This window comes from Sebastes umbrosus, chromosome 9, assembly GCF_015220745.1.
Source record: "Sebastes umbrosus isolate fSebUmb1 chromosome 9, fSebUmb1.pri, whole genome shotgun sequence".
NCBI lineage: Eukaryota > Metazoa > Chordata > Actinopteri > Perciformes > Sebastidae > Sebastes > Sebastes umbrosus.
Window position 1 is genome coordinate 29,874,641 of NC_051277.1, and position 20,086 is coordinate 29,894,726.

The 20,086-nt window shown below is 42.2% G+C and overlaps 1 protein-coding gene across 2 annotated transcripts in view; it reads right to left on the bottom strand.

The window, feature by feature from the left end:
- LOC119494273 (storkhead-box protein 2-like) overlaps positions 1-19,518 on the bottom strand; it is a 65,142-nt gene extending 45,624 nt beyond the window's left edge. The window contains exon 1 of one of the 2 annotated variants that reach the window (XM_037780030.1): positions 18,328-19,518. In XM_037780030.1, coding sequence (XP_037635958.1) covers positions 18,328-18,703 — 376 coding nt within the window. In that variant the 5' untranslated portion in view covers positions 18,704-19,518. Of the gene's footprint in view, positions 1-1,927; positions 3,216-18,327 lie in introns of those variants that run through there. The other variant, XM_037780031.1, reaches the window with a different exon arrangement.
- Positions 19,519-20,086: the final 568 nt, after the last annotated feature.

The window sequence follows — 20,086 nt, forward strand, 5'->3', positions numbered from 1 at the left end:
AGGCAGCAGCTTCTCAATGTGAGCCGGACCATCACTTTTCCCTGGTTCAAATGATGAATGTCTCTGGCGGCAAGTCACATCAGCTGTCACTAATTAACATTCATTCTGTGAGTAACTTGATGACAGAACAAAATGAGACTTGTTGTCTGTTGTCTAAACTCAGCCAAATATCTTTTGTGAGGGAAAAAGCTCCACTTTGTAACTTTGCTGTACAATCACTGCGTTATACCAGTTCCAACACCAACAGAGTGACAACGTCTTCTCAACAGCTGATTGCCTCACGTCAATTTCAGGAGTCGCATTCTCCAGTTAAACTTTTATTCACCATATTAATAATTGAAGCATGTAAACTGAACATTTTTGAACCAGAGCCTTCAGTATTTGGATCAAGTTGCTCATGAAAAATAGGTATCTTGTATAAGATTTAGAAGTATACAGCTGTTATGTGTCATATACATATTTAATCAACATTAAGGTAAATATTGATCGGATCTGACTCGGCAGATACCCAATGTTAAACGACTCCGATCAGGATTGTGAACAGAAAAGACATCCCTACATGATAGTTCTAATGTCTGTGCACATCATGCTGCAGGAGCCACTAAATGTACAACACATAAGAATGTAGAACTAGCCGTCGTTAGCTAATGCAAAAGGTACACACTCATGTTTCACTTGCTCATTGTTTTCACTAAACAGCAGATGTACAGATACACCACACATCACCTGCATTCCAGTCAAGGTAACCAGAATGTGTAATGTACTGGCACAAATGGTGGTGGTTAGAGTTACAATACCATTACCATGGAAACCATTCAGTATCCATGGCAACAACCCTCATCAGGTCCCTTAGCCAAGTAGCTGGCTGTGAACACGGAAGTAGGGCACTTCTAAGCTATCTTTTCCATTTAAAAAAAAAAGAAAAGAAAAATCTATGATACCACACTTGCAGAGGTACAAGGGCACCTCAGTGGTGGTAATGAGGGGGGGAGGACTACAAATTATTCTATTACTTGTAAACTGGAGATGTGGAGTTGGAGATGGACATGGGTGTTTACTAGGGGTGTAACGATACGTCGATCCAGATCGATGTATCGATTCAATGATCAACAATCCAACATATCGACGCAAAGCGAAAACATCGATACCTATTGTCCTCTTTAAGATACGCCTTTATTTTGAAATTTTCTTAACTGATAAAAAAGCATTTAAACATGACAAATGTGGCAGTTTATAGTGAACAACATGATGTCTGGTTTTATTCTATTTACTAATAAGAATATTTTTTTTTAATTTAAATGTCTGAAAGAGCCCAGTAATAGAATTGTAACATCATAATTTAGTTGCTCTTTGTGGGTTGATGTGTAACTGATTGTGTGAAATAAATGTGAAATAGGATATCGTCTTGTGTCGATCGCAGGCCGCTGAATTGAATCGTATCGAAATCGTATCGTGGCAGGCTTTGTGATGTCAGCAAATATCGTATCATTGTCCAAAGAATATATATATATTGTCGTGATGAAACTGGTGATTTACACCCCTAGTGTTTACCAGGCAGGATGGGCCTAAGGAATAATGCCATTGGGTTGCATAACGACAAGTGTTGGATCCAGGGTTTTTTGGAAGTTGACTCGTACTAGGAACTCAAAATCTGTATATTTCACACATTACTGACAGATTTTGACTATTTAACAAAAAATCTGTCTCTTGTAAGCAGGTAGAACACTAAATCGCTGTAGCCCCCCCCCCCCCCCCCCCCTTAAATGTATTAATTTCACATACTACACTGACAGTTTTAGTGTTAAAAACTTTATCAAAGAGGTAACTATAGTGACCTCTCTAATCAGACATAAACTTGTGAAAACAATGCTGAGTGTCAGACCACCCAAACAGCGAATGAACATCCATCTGTGCGGTTGTACAGTACCTGGGTGTACGTAAGCCGGCGGACTCTGACAGAGATACTGTGGAGGGTAGCGGCTCCTCTTGCTGTGTTTGTGGATTCTGTAGTCCTTCTCACTGCGCGAGCGTCGGCTCCTGTGAGGCTCTACAGAAGCCGCCGGTGGCAGCAGGCGCTCTAACAGATCAGAGCTGGGCCATGCCCGCCTGAGCGTGCGGCTGCTTGTCTTCTTCATCCTCACCCCGCCGGGTGGCAGACAGATACAAGACTGAGTCAAAATAGTTTTTTCCACAAGCAAACTTCTGAATATTTGGGCCAAATGGTTGACCCAAGGCTGCAGGTTCCCAGCTCCTCACGTAAATTCCATTGTGGACCGTTAGTGGTGATAAATCGACGGATGAATATCAAATAATCACCATGTTGGGAAATAAAGAATTCCAGTCCCGGGTTGGACAGACTCTCTCATGGTCATGTCACTGTCACCTCCCGCTGCATACACACTTCTCCTTCCTCCTCAGGTGACACCAAATCCACGATGGAGTGACTGGTCAACTGTTAGCTAATGCTTCTGCAGTGACGTCTGAATTCATACACTCACACAGACACGAGAAACACACACTTAGTAGGGACAAGCTGAGGCGTCTACACCACTCCGGTGGCTAGCGGTTAGCCTAGCCTGGTGCCTTTGCTTGACGGCAGACCCGTTTGGTCTAAGCTTTAGCAGAAGCATGAGAAATGAGGGGAGGGCACTTTTTGAGGCGGTCAAAAGGGGGGGTCGGGTAGGGAGAGCGGTAAAAAGACAAGCCTGGATCCCTGTCAGATAGACAAAAGCCTGTGCGGCGAAGGGAGGGAAGCAAGAAAAGAGGGAGTGAGGGAGGGGGCGCTGATACAAAAGAAAGCGAGAGGAGAGAGGCTGCTCAGCCAGCAGAAGGAGGAGAGAGAACGACACAATCTCCATGGGAAAAGCAGACACACTCCTCCCTTCTGCCTCCATCCATCCGTGATCATTCTTCCAGGACTCTGTTCACACACACCAGCAGTTGATCCACTGGTAAAAATGTGTGTGTGCGTGTGTGTGTGTGTGTGTGAGAGAGAGAGACAGTGTACCACGGCTGAGCAAAGGGATGATGGAAGACGTGTAAGAGAGAAATCTACAAAAAGCAACATTCAGTGAGGAGAAAGGGTTAATCCGGAGCAGAGCGAGCGCTGCCTCTGCTTCTCCTTTGTCTTCTCCTTCGTCCGTTCGCCTTTCTCTTTCTGCTCGCTGCTCGCCTGCCTGCAATCACTCTGTCGCTCAGTGTGTTGTTGTTGGAGAGGAGGGAGAACGGGAGAGGGAGAAGAGGGAGGAGGCAGAGGGAGGGGAGGGCGAGAATCGTGTCAGTCAACCCCCCCCCCCCCCCCCCCCCCCCCGCCCCCCGCACACACACACACACACACACACACACACACACACACACACACACTTTCCTCCTGTTGTTAAAGCTGAGCGGTGCTACCCATTCATAAAAACACATTTCTACATCCTATAGCCGAATGCTACTTAGTGTGTCCATTTGTGTTTCTGAAAGGAACTGCTAAGACCTGTGTGTGTGTGTGTGTGTGTGTGTGTTCAAAGTCTGGCTGGAGAGAAGCCAAGTCCATGAGCCAGCCAATCAGCATGGGGCTCTTAGGTTGACTCTTTAGTTAGCAGCACACTGACCAAATGCTGCAACACACAGCAACACAGGCAATAGACAGTGTTTATAGTTAGCATTGTGCTGTCGCTTAGTGTCAACACCACTAACACACTGCCAAGTGTGTCCACAGCCCTATGCTACGAAGCACGATTTGGGGTTGGCAAGGTAACTTCAGATTTAACCCTTCAGGGTTTTCAGTCCTACGATGGTGGTTCACTTCGTACCGGGGTAGATCATCGCCATGGTAATTTATGCTTCACACCTAACCAGGCTACGTTCGATGTTAACAGATTAACTCGTATAAAAGCACCGCCTGCTGACCAATCAGAGCTCGGTGCATGAAAGATAATATTACATGAATACAAAGACGTTAAAGTCATAATCCGGGCTAAAAGCAACACAGTTTAAACTGACAAATGCAGGAAGGACAGCTAGGAAGAAATCAGCGACCTGCCCCATCTAGAGCACGATAGATCGGACTATAATTACATGTGTGTATTCCGTTAAATCAATGTAGGGATGTCACGATACCAGAAATCTAGTAGTCGATACCAATACCAGTGAATTTCCCCGATTCTCGATACCCAATTTGATAACACAGTAAAAAAAACACAAAAAAACAATAAATCCCATTTAAACCAACACGCACTCTTTTATTAAAAACATTTGAACGTTACAAAAAACAGAGGCATGTAGCCTTTAAGTAACAAATAAGAAGAATTGACCCATTTAGTTCCTTTTGGCGTATCAGCGGCATGCTATCAATCGATAGTCAGACGACGGACGCTACATACTGACCGCGAATGCATCTGCTCTGTCAGCTCAGAGCAGCAGGAGTCATATTTCACACACGGGACGAGAGAGAGTTGACAGATCGACAATGGCAGAGGATTTGTTGTCGAAGCAAAAAGCGAACGCACCTATTCGGCAATATTTCACGTTTAGTCCCAATGCTATAAGGGAACCATAACGTTAATGGGGTAATCGCCACGAGGCGGATGGAGCCGTCACAGCCGGTGTGCACGGAGCAGCAGCGCCAGGTAGAGCCCTGCAGTGGAGCCCCGCAGCGGAGCCCCGCAGCAAAAGCACAACCGGAGAGGCCAGACACACCGCCACCCGACGGTAAAGATCAGAGTCAGCACTCTGCACATATTGGCCGGCATCTTTTCTTGTAAAATGTCCGGTGTAATCGGTAACACCGGTGTTCTCACAAGTTTATTAACCGGTGGGAATTTTTCCTCACTGTCACATCCCTACCAATGACCGTTAAAGGCATCGTACGATACCTTCGGTACTGAAGAAAAATAGTGCCGTCACGTTTTTAGAATTTTGGCATCGACTTGGTACCAAAATATCGGTTCTCGTGACATCCCTAGTTGCTTATGTGGGGTACAAACTACACGAGAATCAAGCCGATTTTGGGCCCGATTCCCCCCTCACGACGATCGTCAGCAAAGCCCCGGTTTTAAATGGTTCTAAAGATTATCTTTCTAGATATTCCTGGGGTGTGAGGTGTGTTAAGAGTGTTTTTTACAACCCCGATCTGGTGTTTATTCTGGAGCAAAGGAACCAAATTAAATGAGAAACCACTACACTACAGCACTTAAATGTACTCTGTAGAGTTTTCCACGACAAGTGACACTATGTAAAGTAAGGTTGTGATGAGCGGGTCTCTTTTTGTTGATATCTAATGCTCTACTACAACGCACACACATGCATGACCATGCAGGTGACACGAGCACATTCCTGCCAACTGCAGTGGGCTGTGAACAAAGACTGTATAAAATACGGATGTAGTCTTCGTGACGTCAACCGTATGTTTCTGAAGAGCCGTTGTGAGGCTCAAAACAGGCAGCTCCGTCCATCCATCGCCATCTTGGCAGTGATGACACAGCCTCTTCACGGCTAATCCAAAAATGGTCAAAGAGGTGGATCGTCGGTGGAACCGAAGGTTGCCGCTTGCGAGCTATGCTATTCCACCGATCGACAGCTGGTCGACAGCAACCCGTCCTTTTCAAAGTGTCTGCAACAAGCAGGGAAGAAGACTTCTTGAAGAATTTGAAGACCAAGCTAACATGAATGTAATCAATGCAGGTTCCAATATAATAATAATTCAACAATTTGACATTGAATAAGTTTTATAAGGAGATGCATTCAAATGTTTGTTAGACCTCAAAGAGAAACAAAAGAAAGATTAGCTCAAATTACTTCTATTTCTAATGGTTTGGCACAATGGCGGTGCAAAGTTAAACTCTATTATATGAGTTTGAACAGATAAACCGACTATGATACAAAACTTCTAGTGACAGTGACAAATAACAAGTAGGTGAACTGTGACTATGTTAGAGCTCCTGACATGTCACTGACTGATGCAGCTCTACAGCAGTGTGAGCAGAGAAACATAGGTGCAACACCCAACGGCTAGATTTGGATTTCTGGATTTTGTTGCATCAATTCTTCTTTTTGGGCATTTATAAATAACTTTTATGTAATGCCATCGGATTATTTGACCAGTGTTGACAGAGGGCTGCTGAACCAGACCCCAGCAGTGAGGAAGTCCAGTGGTTCACATTTTACTGTGAACTGCTGTCATCTAGTGGACTAACAGGGCTACAGCATTAAACAGTATTTAAAGGCGCCATCTTCAGGTTAAAAAATCATCTGCATACATGATTTGAAATCGATACAGTAACTTTTTAACAAAAGTTTTTTCTTGTAAGGGAATTAGGGATAAATTAATTATGGATATAAACAAGTAAACAACAATCAATGGCAAATACATACAACTTTTATTAGAAAATAATAAAAAGTACAACTGCAGGACCTGCTGATTCACTTCTCAAGATACAAGGCAGTGTACTATTTAACAAAAAATAGAATAAACCAACTTCTAATCAAGTTAAATGAACAGTGGTTTAACTGGTGGTTTAACTCTGCTTATAGTAATCAAGTAGTCCACCTACAGTGTTAATTTGGGGTCTTTTCATACATGAAAACATACAGAAAAACATTTTAAAACTATGTTAGACTAACCTCGCGGACCGTCTGCTTTCTGGCTGGATACGTGAGGCTGATGCTGCGTGCACATAGATATCATGACGGGGAAAGGAAAGTCATTTTCTCTGAATGAAAAAACTACAGTGCACGGGGAAAGCACCTGTGGGTGAAGCCGCCCTCGTCAAGTGGACTGATGGCGCCTGAAACTCCGCCGACCGGCTTCTCGGCAGCGCAGCACCAGCAGCTCATGCAGACCGGTGTCCCGACCCTCCACGCCGCTACCAGGGTGAGAGAGCGAGGAGTCAAGTGCGCCGTTCGTCTGCATGCCCGCCATGGATGCGTGCTCGCGTTGCAGAGGGCGGAGCTGGCAAGCTGGCGCATGTCTGGAGTGATCCGGAGTAACGTTTAAAATTTCTTTACTAATAAAAGTGCTCAAAAACACTTTCATATAATGTTTGTCGTCCTTAAATACAAGGTGCAAATCCTTAGTATCGATACAATCGATTTTATATCGATATACGTCTCCCGTGAAGGACAACTTGCCGAGTACCTATCGATGTAGTTGGATCGTAGGAATATAAACCGATACATCAATGTAGTAGATGAACCCCTAGTAATGACGATATTGCAAAATCCCTGTCGTGGCCGAACGTGACACCGGTGACGGCGATGAAACCGGAATACCGCCCACCCCTACATGCATGAACATTAATGTGGCAGCCCCCCTCTCTCTCCTCACCCCAGCCGAGGACCGCTGCCATGTCGGGTGTGGGAAACAAACGGAGGCATCAGCAGCATTAACTGCTCCATGTTTGAAACTACTCTTGACTCTCTGTCACAAAGCCACACAGTGCGGTGACAACTGTGATGTTGGCATGAAAGCTCAAGCTATCCAGGGACTACAACTCAACACTTCCTGTAGTTACTCCACAAATTAAAAGACCAAATCCAGTAAACTCCCTTCAAGGCTGCACTGTAAGAAGTTTCCAGAAAAACTGTTGAGTCTGTATTAACCTTATTCTAATATCACAAAAGATCTACTTGTCCATTCTCCCCCCCCCCGTTCTTCAGCGGGGCTTTGTCCCTGTCGTGCTCATTTTACGATATTTTTTCCAACTCTGCATTTTTTAGCTGGTTAAATAAAGCCAGAGCGGGAAGAAAATCAATTTACAACTGGTTTGTTGATGCAGCTGTTATGTTTTTGCTTTGGTGACACTGGGAAATCCTGGATCATCAGCACGCAGCTTTGAATTTCAAATGAAATGAATTAAAAGGTTACAAAAATGAGAGTCAGACCAACAAAAGAGGAGAGAGAAAGATAGAGTGAGGTAAAGGGGCAGGAAACTCCAAGCCTGCAGGCACACACAGCTGGCACCCCGACACACACACACACACACACATACACATAGGATAACACAGATCTGTGAGTGGTAAAAATAATTTCATCCTGATGAAAGGCTCAGCTCAATTACTTTCCAAAATTCACTTCATCTGTCTGTACACGATCAAGTCTGTGTGTGTGTGTGTGTGTGTGTGTGTGTGTGTGTCTGTCTATAGAGACACAGAGAAAGGTGTGCAATAACCACATAGTTGTTGTAACTTGATCTTCTGACTAATGGCAGCTCCACTCTGTTCACTGCAGCACACATAGCTATTTGAGTGCCCCTGAGCCAAACACAGACACCCAAACAGGCATTAGGCTCTTCTTAATACTGCTGAGGGGAGCTGTACGGGGCAGGGCAGAGGACAAGCAGAAAGAAGAGTGGAGTAAGTAAGGATAAGTCTGGTAATATTCTATATTTTTCTTATTGTCAACAAATCCCGAGTGCAAAGCTAAAACCTGATATATCTTATTCCTCTCTGCCACAGAGCTTTGTTGTTGTCCAAAAAATGTTAAAAACACATCAATGAGCCACAATATGGCACTATGACTCAAGTCAGTTTTGGATTAATCTACCGCTGAAAATAGTCCCCACCAAATGCACCTTACCGAGCATGCTGCATAACCTCTCCACATACAGACGGAGAGACGGGTGAAGTGAAGACAGTGTTGTTGGTACCGGTTACAAACAGGCTCGGTAGTAGGCCTGCACAATATGAGGATATGACTTATGATAAATAAACAAATATTGAAGTGAGCATATTAGCTGTACTTACAGCCCTGTTTGTCTTTAAATTCAGAACCAGATTAGAGTTGAATATTTTAAATATAACTAGGTGACAACTAAATGTTGTTTCTAGAGCAGCAACAGTAATGTTTACAACAGCAAAGTCATTAATATCTCACTGGAAACAAGCTAAAATGTTAATAAAATAATTAATATTCCCAAAATCAAAGTACTGAGTGAAGTTTAGAAAGAATGAAGAACACAGACATCAATCAGTATCACTCATTCATCCTGTCCTCTGTCCTCCCTCTGCTTATGTGATTCACTGCCTGCAGGTAACGAGAGGCGGGTTTGCTTCGTCTCAGTCAGCAGATCAGTTTACAAGAATTTTAAGACACGTGGCAAACTAAGCTAAGCATTTCGACTACATACAGACAATTTTTTTTTTAGCTTGTGTAGCCAAGGGTTACGTTGTATCTATACTTTATGATAATAACACAGAGGCTCCGTAGTCTGCACCAAGACAGCCTGCAACCTTGTCGACAACAGGGCATCACCGCTTCACTCCCTTCGTTCCACACTTCACAATAAACTTCCTGAACACACACTGGAACACTGTTTACTAGAGGGAACTAATCATTTTAGAGCCTTCACTGAGAGACACCTCAAGAAAAACACTTGTTTGTAACAATCTGCTGAGCTAGCGGGCTGTGTTTGTGTAAACATAGCTGCAGTGAATGAGAGACTGTAGATAGAGCAAATTGAAATATCGCTTTTCTACATGTTTACATAATATTTATGCTTGTTGAAAAGGTGTTTTGATAAAGTATTGGCTTTATACTTGCGAAGGTTTTATTGCACTTACTTAGCCTACAGTAATGTTGTAATGTTGTCGTAAACTCAAATTCCCCTGGTTCACTTCTCTGTCTCCACCGCGGCCTCTCTGATCTGCTGTTCGCTAACTTCACTGCGTGAATATGTGTGTGTGTGTGTGTGTGTGTGTGTGTGTGTGTGCGTGGAGAAATCCTAGGAACCAATGGACTGGAGCTGAGAGCCACAGAAAGAGTAGGGAAGTAGAAAGTAGAAAAGGTTTTCTCATTGACTTGGGAATAATTTTCCGTTGCTGCTGCAGCTGTCGTGAGTTCAGAGGCCAGCGGTATGTGCTGTGTGTGTACGTGCGGGACGGATCGGGGGGCACCGACAGTGTAGATAGATATATAGATAGTAACTTTATTGATCCAGAGGGAAATTTAAGTTTCCAGCATCACAGTTCCATAGTGCAAACATGTTAGTAAAAAAAGGAATTAAAAAAGTTATTAGTACAAAATACATAGTACAAAAAATATACCAGATATAAAAATACAAGGAGATGAAGAGAAATGTTAAAACTGAATATAGTGCAGGGTAACAGCTGAGATACAGGACTATTAAAAAAGTGAATATAGTTGTGTGTGTAAGGTTTAAGGTTTAATAATAACGGTGCGCTACACAAAACCTGCAGTCAGTTTCCTCGCCGTTCATTCTAATGTAACAGGTATTTTTCTCTTTCAACTCTCGTCCCAAAATTAATTTTCATCCTCCCCGTTCCTATTTTTTCGGCCCCGGGGCGACGGGACGTCCTTAAACTCGAGCCCTGATCACTACAAAAAACAGCAAAACAAAATATGCCAGCATATTAGTCTGTTGGCACCAGTTCTGAAAATGTATGAAACATAAAACCTAAGGTGGTATAAAGTTTCTGTCATCCACCAAAAAGACCACAGATCAATCATGGATTGTTGTACATACAGTTCCCAAGTTCACAACAGATAAAGTCAGAAATTTGTATCATTTAAATGGCAGCTTATGGGGGGGATAGCACTTCATAGGCGTATAATTGATAAGAAATAAACTCGGGACATAAATATTAAGAGGAGGTCCAAATCAAGTGGATGTGGAACAATACGAGTAGAAATAGAGACCTGTCCGTTTATTGAGTCGGAATAGTGATGAGTATCTAAAAAGCCTCAGATACAAAATTGCTTTTGGCATAGACTGACTGGATGGACAAAGGCAATGAGCACGTAATCTCAGGTCCTTAGCAGAGGTCAAATATCTGATGCACATATCATCTGTGGTATGTATGTGAGTGTGCCTGTGTGGTACAACTCCATTCTACCACCATCAGTCCTGTCTGTGTGTGTGTGTGTGTGTGTGTGTGTGTGTGTGTGTGTGTGTGTGTGTGTGTGTGGGTGTGTGGGTGTGTGTACATGCCTGTGGTGGTGGGGAGAATAAGACCTTTATTTATGGCACTCCTGCCTTTCTTCTCTTTAATCAGAGCAGAAAACCCCAACACAAGCACACACACGCTCTCTCTCATACACAAACACACACACCACTATCACTGCAGGCGAAGGAAGAAGTGTTTCACTATAGAAAGGAGACAAACAGCTCCCTCTATCAATACAGCAGTTACAGGGTATATGCACATTTTTAAAGTACAAATTTAATGACTTTTAAAACATTTTTAATACGTCTAAAAGGAAAAGATAATCCATTACTGCGGGCCTGCGTCAAAAAAAATCAACAAACTACAATATACACCATTACTGAGTTTTATTGAATATGAATGACAGAAATATTCAGTGCACAATAGCTAACATAGCTGCCTTAAACTAAAACTGTATGGCAGTAGACCGAGTCCAAAGGAAAACAATGTCCCCCTGCATTTACCACCAAATAAACATAAGAGTAGTGTTGTCACGATACCAAAATTCTGACTTCAATAAGATACCCTGCCTAAATATCTCAATACCGAAACTGAAACGATACCACGGCAAAAATCAAAGAATTCAGGAAAAGTAATGGAATAACAGATGACAGAACATGGAACTTAAAATTATTTTTTTATTAATTCAAAATGTTTAAATGTATTCATTAGAAAATGAAATGGTATGCAGTAATCTGATGCCCCCTATACTTGAGTTTATGTGATTTCTTTGATAGTTAATTTTATATTTGCATTTTGATAATGCACACATATTTACGTTTCATCTGTATTCTTATTTCTATTTTTCTTATAACCTATCCATTGATTATATATATTTTATTCTAAAATGGAACAACTGTAATTTCCCCCCAGGGATCAATAAAGTATTCCTGATTCTGATGTTAGTTATTAAACAGCATTTAATAAGGTTTTTTTTTGTAAAACAGCGCACCCGCTGGCGCATTACGAGCTGTTAAGGCGGAGAGTGGTACTGCAGCACGGAAGGCGACAAGAGTCTTCCAAAACAAAAACCCACAAAATGATAATAAATTTAGATGATGTTCTGTGAGAAGTTGATGAGAGAAAAGTTGCTAAAATCAGAAAGACACCACAGTAACTGTAGAAAGAGCTGTGTTGTGTTGAAGTGGTGTGAAGAGAGAGAAGAGTCACTCTCACTGGACTGATTTTTCCTCTCCGTCCATTTCACGTTACAGAGACACACCATAAAATAATACTTTAACACGTGCTCTTTGGTGGATTATGTGTTTCACGAATTACAGGAGATGCTTGGACAGATTCAGAAAAGATGGTGAATCTAATGTTATCGGTACATTTGATCAGTCATTAGGGCATTTCCTTGTTTTTTGAAGGGAGTTCTGCTGATAGAGACACTAGCTCAGAGTGGGACTGTGCAGCCGGTGAGAGATTCATGACCTGCTTTAATCTCCTTTTCAACTTCACTTGTTGACTCCTTCCTTCTGGTTATCGCTACAGTTTATTATTTGAACGGTTGCTCTACCAGCAGAAAAGTTATAACTGTTGATGTATATAACTGTTTATAAATGTAACTGTTTCAGCAACCAGGCTTCAGGCCGCCTCAGCTCCAACCACGCTGCACCCTTCTGCCCATTTTTGGATTAGCCGGAGATGTCACTGCCATGATGGCGACGGCCGGAATCGTCGGGAGCGGCCCACTTTGAGCTTAATTTTTGTTCTTCAGAAACCTATGGACGGAGACTAAGTCCATATTTTATACAGTCAACGGTGACAAGACAAGACGGGTTCCTGCCAGCCAGTGTATTGCAAGACCGTAACATTAGTGAGAGTGCGGTCGAGAGAGAGGCAGCGAACGCGTGTGACGTGAGTATGAAGTTAGCTAGAGCTGCAGTAAAAATTCTCTTATTCCAATTTCATAAATGTGAATATTTTCTGGTTTCTTTACTCTTCTATGACAGTAAACTGAATATCTTTGAGTTGTAGACAAAACAAGACATTTGAGGACGTCATCTTGGGCTTTGGGAAACACTACGTATTGTCATAATTTTCTGACATTCCATAGACCAGACGACTAATCTAGAAAATAATCGACAATGAAATAATCGTTAATTGCAGCCCTAAATGAAAGGTGATAGGAAGGGGTGGTTCCTCCTCTTGCATAAAACCCATGAGTGTGCTGTGTGCAAGGCATGATAGTCACTTCTTGAGTGTGCTATTCAAGAGAATGCTCTCTTATGTATATTCAAAGCGAAGAATTAAAATAACAGAAACAAAAGAATATATTGACTTGTTGATTTATATTAAGCAGAATTATTAAGAAACGTGAAGAGGCATTAGCTCTTATTTTTTGGGCTCTATAAATTGAAATGGATTCTACGTCAAGCATTTTTCTTGCTGCTGCACATATCAAGTCTTGCTGTGACCCATTTCACTTGGTTTTGTTTATGGGCAGAAGCTTTGTTATCCCTGTGTGAAAGCATTGCCTTGTCACCCTCAAGACAGAGCACAGCCACAATATGAGGAAGAGACACTTCCCAATCCCGAACAAACACATATGCTATAGTCTGACAGAGATCATGAAATAGAGAAATTGAATTAGGTTGTCACAGCATTGGGGGAGTCTCCTATTAGAAAAAAGAAAATCAAGTAAGTTAAAAAAATATGCTTCTTTTAAGGTGAAAGGGACCCATGAGGCATTATATACCAAACTAGAAAATGCATTTTCTGCAGAATGTTGACCGCTGCAATTAATTGCAAAGCACTGCTGAGATGCAGAAATGTGAAATGTGAAATAACTTGCTTGAAAAATATTCAAATGCATTGCACTGCACTACTGAAAACCTGGAAGTTGAAATGTGAAACTGACTTGGAAAAAACTGAGTTGGAAGCTGAACTGCATTACCTACACAGGCTAAGAGCTGAAATACAAAGCTAGAAAAGCTGGAAGCTAAACTGTTATACTATCAAAGTAGTAGTAGTAGTAGCAGTAATAATAGCAACAGTAGTAGCAGCAGGAGTAGTAGCAGCAGTAGTAGCAGCAGCAGTAGTAGCAGCAGCAGTAGTAGTAGCAACAGTAGTAGCAGAAGCAGCATTAGTATAAGCAACAATAGTAGCAGCAGTAGTAGCAACAGTAGTAGCAGCAGCAGCACAAGTAGTAGTAGTAGTAGTAGCAGTAGTAGCAGCAGCAGCAGCAGCGGAGGTAGTAGTAGTAGTAGTAGTAGTATTAGTATTAGTATTAGTATTAGTATTAGTATTAGCGGCAGTAGTAGTAGTAGTAGTAGCAATAGCAGTAGTAGTAGCAACAGTGGTAGTCTTTAGACAGAAAGTATTTGAGTGGATGGACCTTTAAAACTGTAAGTGGTTTGACAGAAAGTTGTATTTTGGTGGAATATAAGTCTCTCGAGTTCCCTGTTAAGATACAGTTACCTTCTGTGGCTTTTATTTTGAAAAACAAGCCTCATCCTGAGTGTCCTGTTAAGAAACAGTTACTCTATGGGGCTTTTATTTGGAAGGGGGAGAGAGACTGAATCAGGCTGTCTGATGTCCATAGGGAGGTTATTCCATAAGAAGATGCTACGATAGGAAAAGGCCAAAGGTCAAAGTGCACTAATTTATGGAGTGACATTAGTCTCAAAATGGTCACAGATATATATTACATGATCTACAAATGGAAAAATAAGATTTACAAGTGTGTACTACAACGATTTGTGCACAATTTTGGGTACTCACAAATGCGTGTTCACACATATAAAACTGTTTAACAAATGCACACATCACAACCTGAATAAATATTAATATTTTATGAAAAGATTTTTAACTTCAACTTCACAGATCTGATCATTTTCACTTTCGAAAAGATTCCTGTGTGTGCACGGATCGCTACAGTAGCCCATAAATGTAAATATATGGTTTAATTAAGCTAATGCTGGGTGGTGGACTTGTTCTTCTGCAGACAGGAGGGAAGGCCATTGCGGGACATACTGGTGGCTCATCTTCTTCAAACGTGTATGCTTTGCTATATGAATATAACATACTCTAGTTATAAGCTCCATATTTCAGGTAACGTCGGATAACATTATCTACATTTGTTAGTTTGGTGCACTGTTCATCTTACCATCTTCTGATAACAACGAACTAACGTTAGCTTAACTGCTAGGCTACAAACAGGCTGTTTAGGTCATTTTCATACTGAGTATGTCAGCTAACTAACTTAGCTGTTCCTGAGCTATGAGTGTTATGTCATCTGAATATATAACCAAGTTAACATAGTTTTCTGGTGTCAACTAACATCAGCTTAGTTTAACCCTATAGATGGTGATTTGGTGGTTTGTTTGGGAAAAAAAAGTATGGTGCTGCTGTGTAACTGAAGGTGATGGACATGGATCAGTACGTAGTTTTTTCAAACAATAAAAGAGTGTGTCTCAGGGAAGAAGACATGACTGCAGAAAAACTAACTTCGGTAAAGTTGGAAAGATATTGACAGATTGTAAACTTCCCGGATCAATAACTCATAAACAAAACGTTGTTGAAACACCAACGACGGCTCTTTATAACCGTAGTGAGGTAGACAACGAACTACAACCTCATTTTAATCAAAACAAGCCGTCCTCCGAGCTGGACACATAACATTGGTCTCTATGCACAGCCGGCTCTGAGACGAGTGGTCAGGGACCGTCTACAAAGTGCAACGCCGAAAAGAGATGCTATAAAAATATTCCATAACTTCACTGTTATACAGTGTAGTACCACCAAAATTACTTCACTCATAAATGTTCTGATAATACTACAAACACTTAGTTTGGAAAAATATGTATTCACTTGTCAAAGTCGCTCACATCCTTACGCTTGCCCATTTTTATACAAAGTTCAAGGGTCAAAATGTTCACTTGCTGCCTAATATATCCCCCCCACTGCCAGGTGCCTTTGTAACGAGATAATCAATGTTATTCACTTCACCTGTCAGTGGTCTTAATGTTATGGCTGATCAGTGTACTGTTGCTGGCACAGATTTCCTGCGCTCCAACCCTTCTCCTCACACTCAGGCTGCTTCTGTGTGCACGTGAAACGTCTGCACTCAGATTTCTCCTCTGCTCTTGGATTTTGTGTGCAATAACCCTGTCAAAATTCCCCGACCAATAGTATGCCAGGTGTAGTATTGACCAATGAAATGATCCCTGCCTTGTTGTGGGTGCATTTGCTTTACTAAAACGTCCCTGACGGGCAGTTACACTTTAGCCGGGTTCATCCACTTCCGCCCTCCAAGGCTTTATTATGTACTTTCCTTGTTTTCTTTATGACTTTTGGAACAAAATTAAATATATAACATATACTGTATACCAGCATCCATACTTTTTATTTTATTATAATAACTACACCAGCTACTATTACTGGAACTACCTTTTTTATTTTGTCGTACACTGACAACGATGCTGTGAATCAACCACATCATCTTGCTCGTTGAACGCTGCACACAGAGAGCAAGTCATTAACTTTTTAATGCTAGCTAAAACCGAGGTGGTAAACCCTGCGGTCTGCCCCTCATTACATCCATGGTATGCCCACTTTAAGCTATATTTACCTTGATGTGGCTATTTAGTCTTGTAGTTCCCTTCCGAGCTTAAACTGAAAATACTTACACTGAAAGTGCTCTACTTTCAGTCTCAGCTAACGTTAGCCCTGTAGCGCTCCTCTTTTTTTGTGAGTGAAGGTCTGGGTGCCGCGGTATATAACATCAGTGATCGTCAGTGGTATTCCTGTTGACTTTTTAGCTTGCTGCTGCGGTCACAGACCACATAAAACGGCTTGTGTTGCACTGACTAGCGCCACTCCCCACCAGGCATAAACCGATTCTCACTGGCATATTTGGCAGCTTCCTGTGCCACTAACTGTAGCTAACTTGCTCCACTGACCAACACCAGGTTGAGCCCTACAACACTGTTCATTCAGCTGGTGTAGCTATTATAGAAAAAGAAAAAGTATGGGCGGCGCGCTGGTTTATATTCTTGTTGGGTCGCTCTTTTGTTGGGTCTCTAAATTATAGAGCACGGTCTGGACCCGCTCGATATGAAAAGTGTCTTGAGATAACTTCTGTTAAGATTTGATGCTATATAAAACAAATTGAATTGAATATATATATTAACTGTCCTTTATTCCAAACATCGAAAGAAAGAAAGCATTTATAATAAAGCCTTGGAGAGCGGAAGTGGAAGTACCTGGTTAAGAGTAACAGCCTGTCAGGGACGTTCTAGTAAAGCGAACCCACCCGCAACAAAGCAGGGATCATTTCATTGGTCAACACTACACCTGGCATTCTATTGGCTGGGGAACTTTGACAGAGTTATCGCACAAAATATCCAAGAGCAGAGGAGAAAACTGAGAGCAGTGGTTTCACGAGCACACAGAAGCAGCCCGAGTGTGAGGAGAAGGGCTGAAGCTGGAGCGCAGAAAATCTGTGCAAGCAACAACATATCTGAGTGCAAGCATACAGTTTGAGCAGAAGCAGAGCTAATCCAAGTACAAGCAGGGGCTACTTGAGTGTGAGGACAGGGTTTTGAGGGAAAGCATTACAAAATCTGAACGTGAAATCAATAAGTCATGCTCTCAAATTGAAAGACCACGCTCTTGAATAAAGATAGGAAAAAAGCTCTATATGTGGACAGACACAGAGATGCTCTCGCAAAGACACACTCACACTCACGCATGCACACACGACTGATCTCCTGGCGGGGATACAAAAATAATAATAATAACAATAATTTTAATTATTATTATAAATAATGTATGCTTTTTTTGGCAAATTAATGTTTAAGGACAAAAATCACCTAATTTGCCTATTTATTTATTTATTTTGGACAAAAAGTATTGAAATTGTGGACAACCTTGTTTGTTATGGTTGGTCATTCCGGTTAATCAAACCATGTCTCTGATATAGGTTAACATGCAGGAAAAAAATGTGTTTAAATGAAAAGGGGTAAGGCATAAAAGGTGCACAAATAAAATGTAGGAAAGCAGTAGCCTAACTAAACCAAATTATTTAGTCCAAGCTAGAGACTGCAAGAACACTGCAATGGCTTTTTTCCATCCTACCTCAATGATTTTAAAGCAAATTATACAGAATAATCAAGTTGTCCTATATGATGTGATTGCTTCTTAAAATGTCCCATGTGTCTCATGCCACTGACAATTCTGACTGATCAGTTATAGAATCGAGGAGCCTGAACGCAACAGAGACATGGCCCAACATGATGATGATGACGATGGGCAACATCAATGTCTCTCCTGCTGAATGGAGGTATAGTCGTGTCGCATAGTGTCAATGGAAACACAATCACACAGAAATATTAGTCGGCCTTAACCTAAGCAGAGACAGGGGTGGTGTGGGTGTATATATATAGGCCTTACCCAGGTATTTGATGGTGAATCCCCGTGGCGGATTGAGGGACCTCCGCATCCATCCCTCCCTCAGCACCTCCAGATGGTCCTCCTTGCCCTGGATCAGCAGCACATGCTCGTCTATCCATCCCAAGAAGAAGGTCTCGGACACAGCCTCGGTAATCCTCTGGTTCCACACGTGTTGCTGGCTGTTTTCGGCTTTGAAATCGGCGAATATCTCGTAGCCGGTGTGGTGTCTCGGCAGCGCGTCGCTCTCCGACACCCCGGCCGCCCCCACCGCCACCGCCGCCTCCCCGGCTCCAGCTCCAGCTCCAGCTCCAGCAGACCCGACCCTGGACAGCACTATAGCCAGGGAGTGGGGTGCTATCTGCAGGAAAGACTCCATTTGTCGCGGTCGGCCCTTCTAGCTGACTATCGAATATATCATTGTGTTAATCTATCTATCTATCTAAACACTTCATGTTTGAGCTAGCAGGGTGTGTAGCTTCCAGCTCCGCTCTGCAGCAGCCGCATAGCAGCCTGGGACTGGGACTGGGTCTCCATGAAGCTAGCCTGCTAGCTCCCGTTAGCTCCCGTTAGCCTTACATGAAGCCCATTCCTACACCTTCCTACACCGTCTTCTTCTACCGGACGAAAGATACCGGCCCGTAACCGACCCCGGTATTTAGTGGAGGTTCATACCGAGCTCTGTCCGCTAGAAGCGAGAGATGACATCGGTAGTTGTCGGTGTTTCTTTAAAGGTACCTTAATAAGACTCTGGCTAGCTAGCTGGTTGCTACCGTGTTAATGAATTCACCCAGGCAACAGATGCAGAATGCCCCCCCTCCTTCTCTCGTCGCCAGGCAGCAACCGGGTCTCGTGGGACACCTGTATCTTGTTGCCAACCGTTACGGTTTAACGAGGAGGCGCGAGGTCTCTCCTCTCTCCAGCCGCACGTGAATGTTGTCCTGTCTCTCTCTCGCGCCTGACACGCTCCGGTCCGGTAACGGTGCGCGAGAACCCAGCTGGATGCAGGAGCGTCTCATCCAGGTACAGTGATGATGATGATGATGATGGCAGCAGTAGGCAGCGGTACTGGAGCTGCGTGAAGGCAGCGTCAACTAGACTGAACACACCGTGTTCCGGCCACGTTTTTCAAATTAAGACGTAGAACGCAACAAGTCGTTAGTGAACTCATAATCCAGTTAGGTCAGGGGTCAGCAACCTTTACTATCAAAAGAGACATTTTAGACAAAAAAATAAATAAAAAATCTGTCTGGAGCAGTAAAACATTTGAGCATTGTGATGAAGGAAACACAGTTTATAGTCTAAGTGTATAGTATATAAGTCTAATGCAGTGAGGGCAAAGTGCAAATGTACTACAGAGTATAAGGGCCACATTGAGGGAAAAAATTCGGAGATTTACAGAATAAAGTCATAATATTACGAGAAAAAAGTCGTAATATTACGAGAAGAAAGTCATAATCTTTTGAGAAAAAAAAGTCGTAATATTACGAGAATAAGTCATAGCTTTCGAGAAAAAAAGTTGTAATATTAAGAGAATAAAGTCATAACTTTACGAGAAAAAAAGTTGTAATATTACGAGAAAAAAGTCGTAATATTACTAGAAAAAAGTAGTAACATTACGAGATTAAAGTCATAACTTCATGAGAAAAAAGTCAGAATATAACGAGAATAAAGTCATAACTTTACGAGAAAAAAAAGAAAATAACACATAAAATTACTACTTTATAATATTATGACTTTATTTTCATATTATTACGACTTT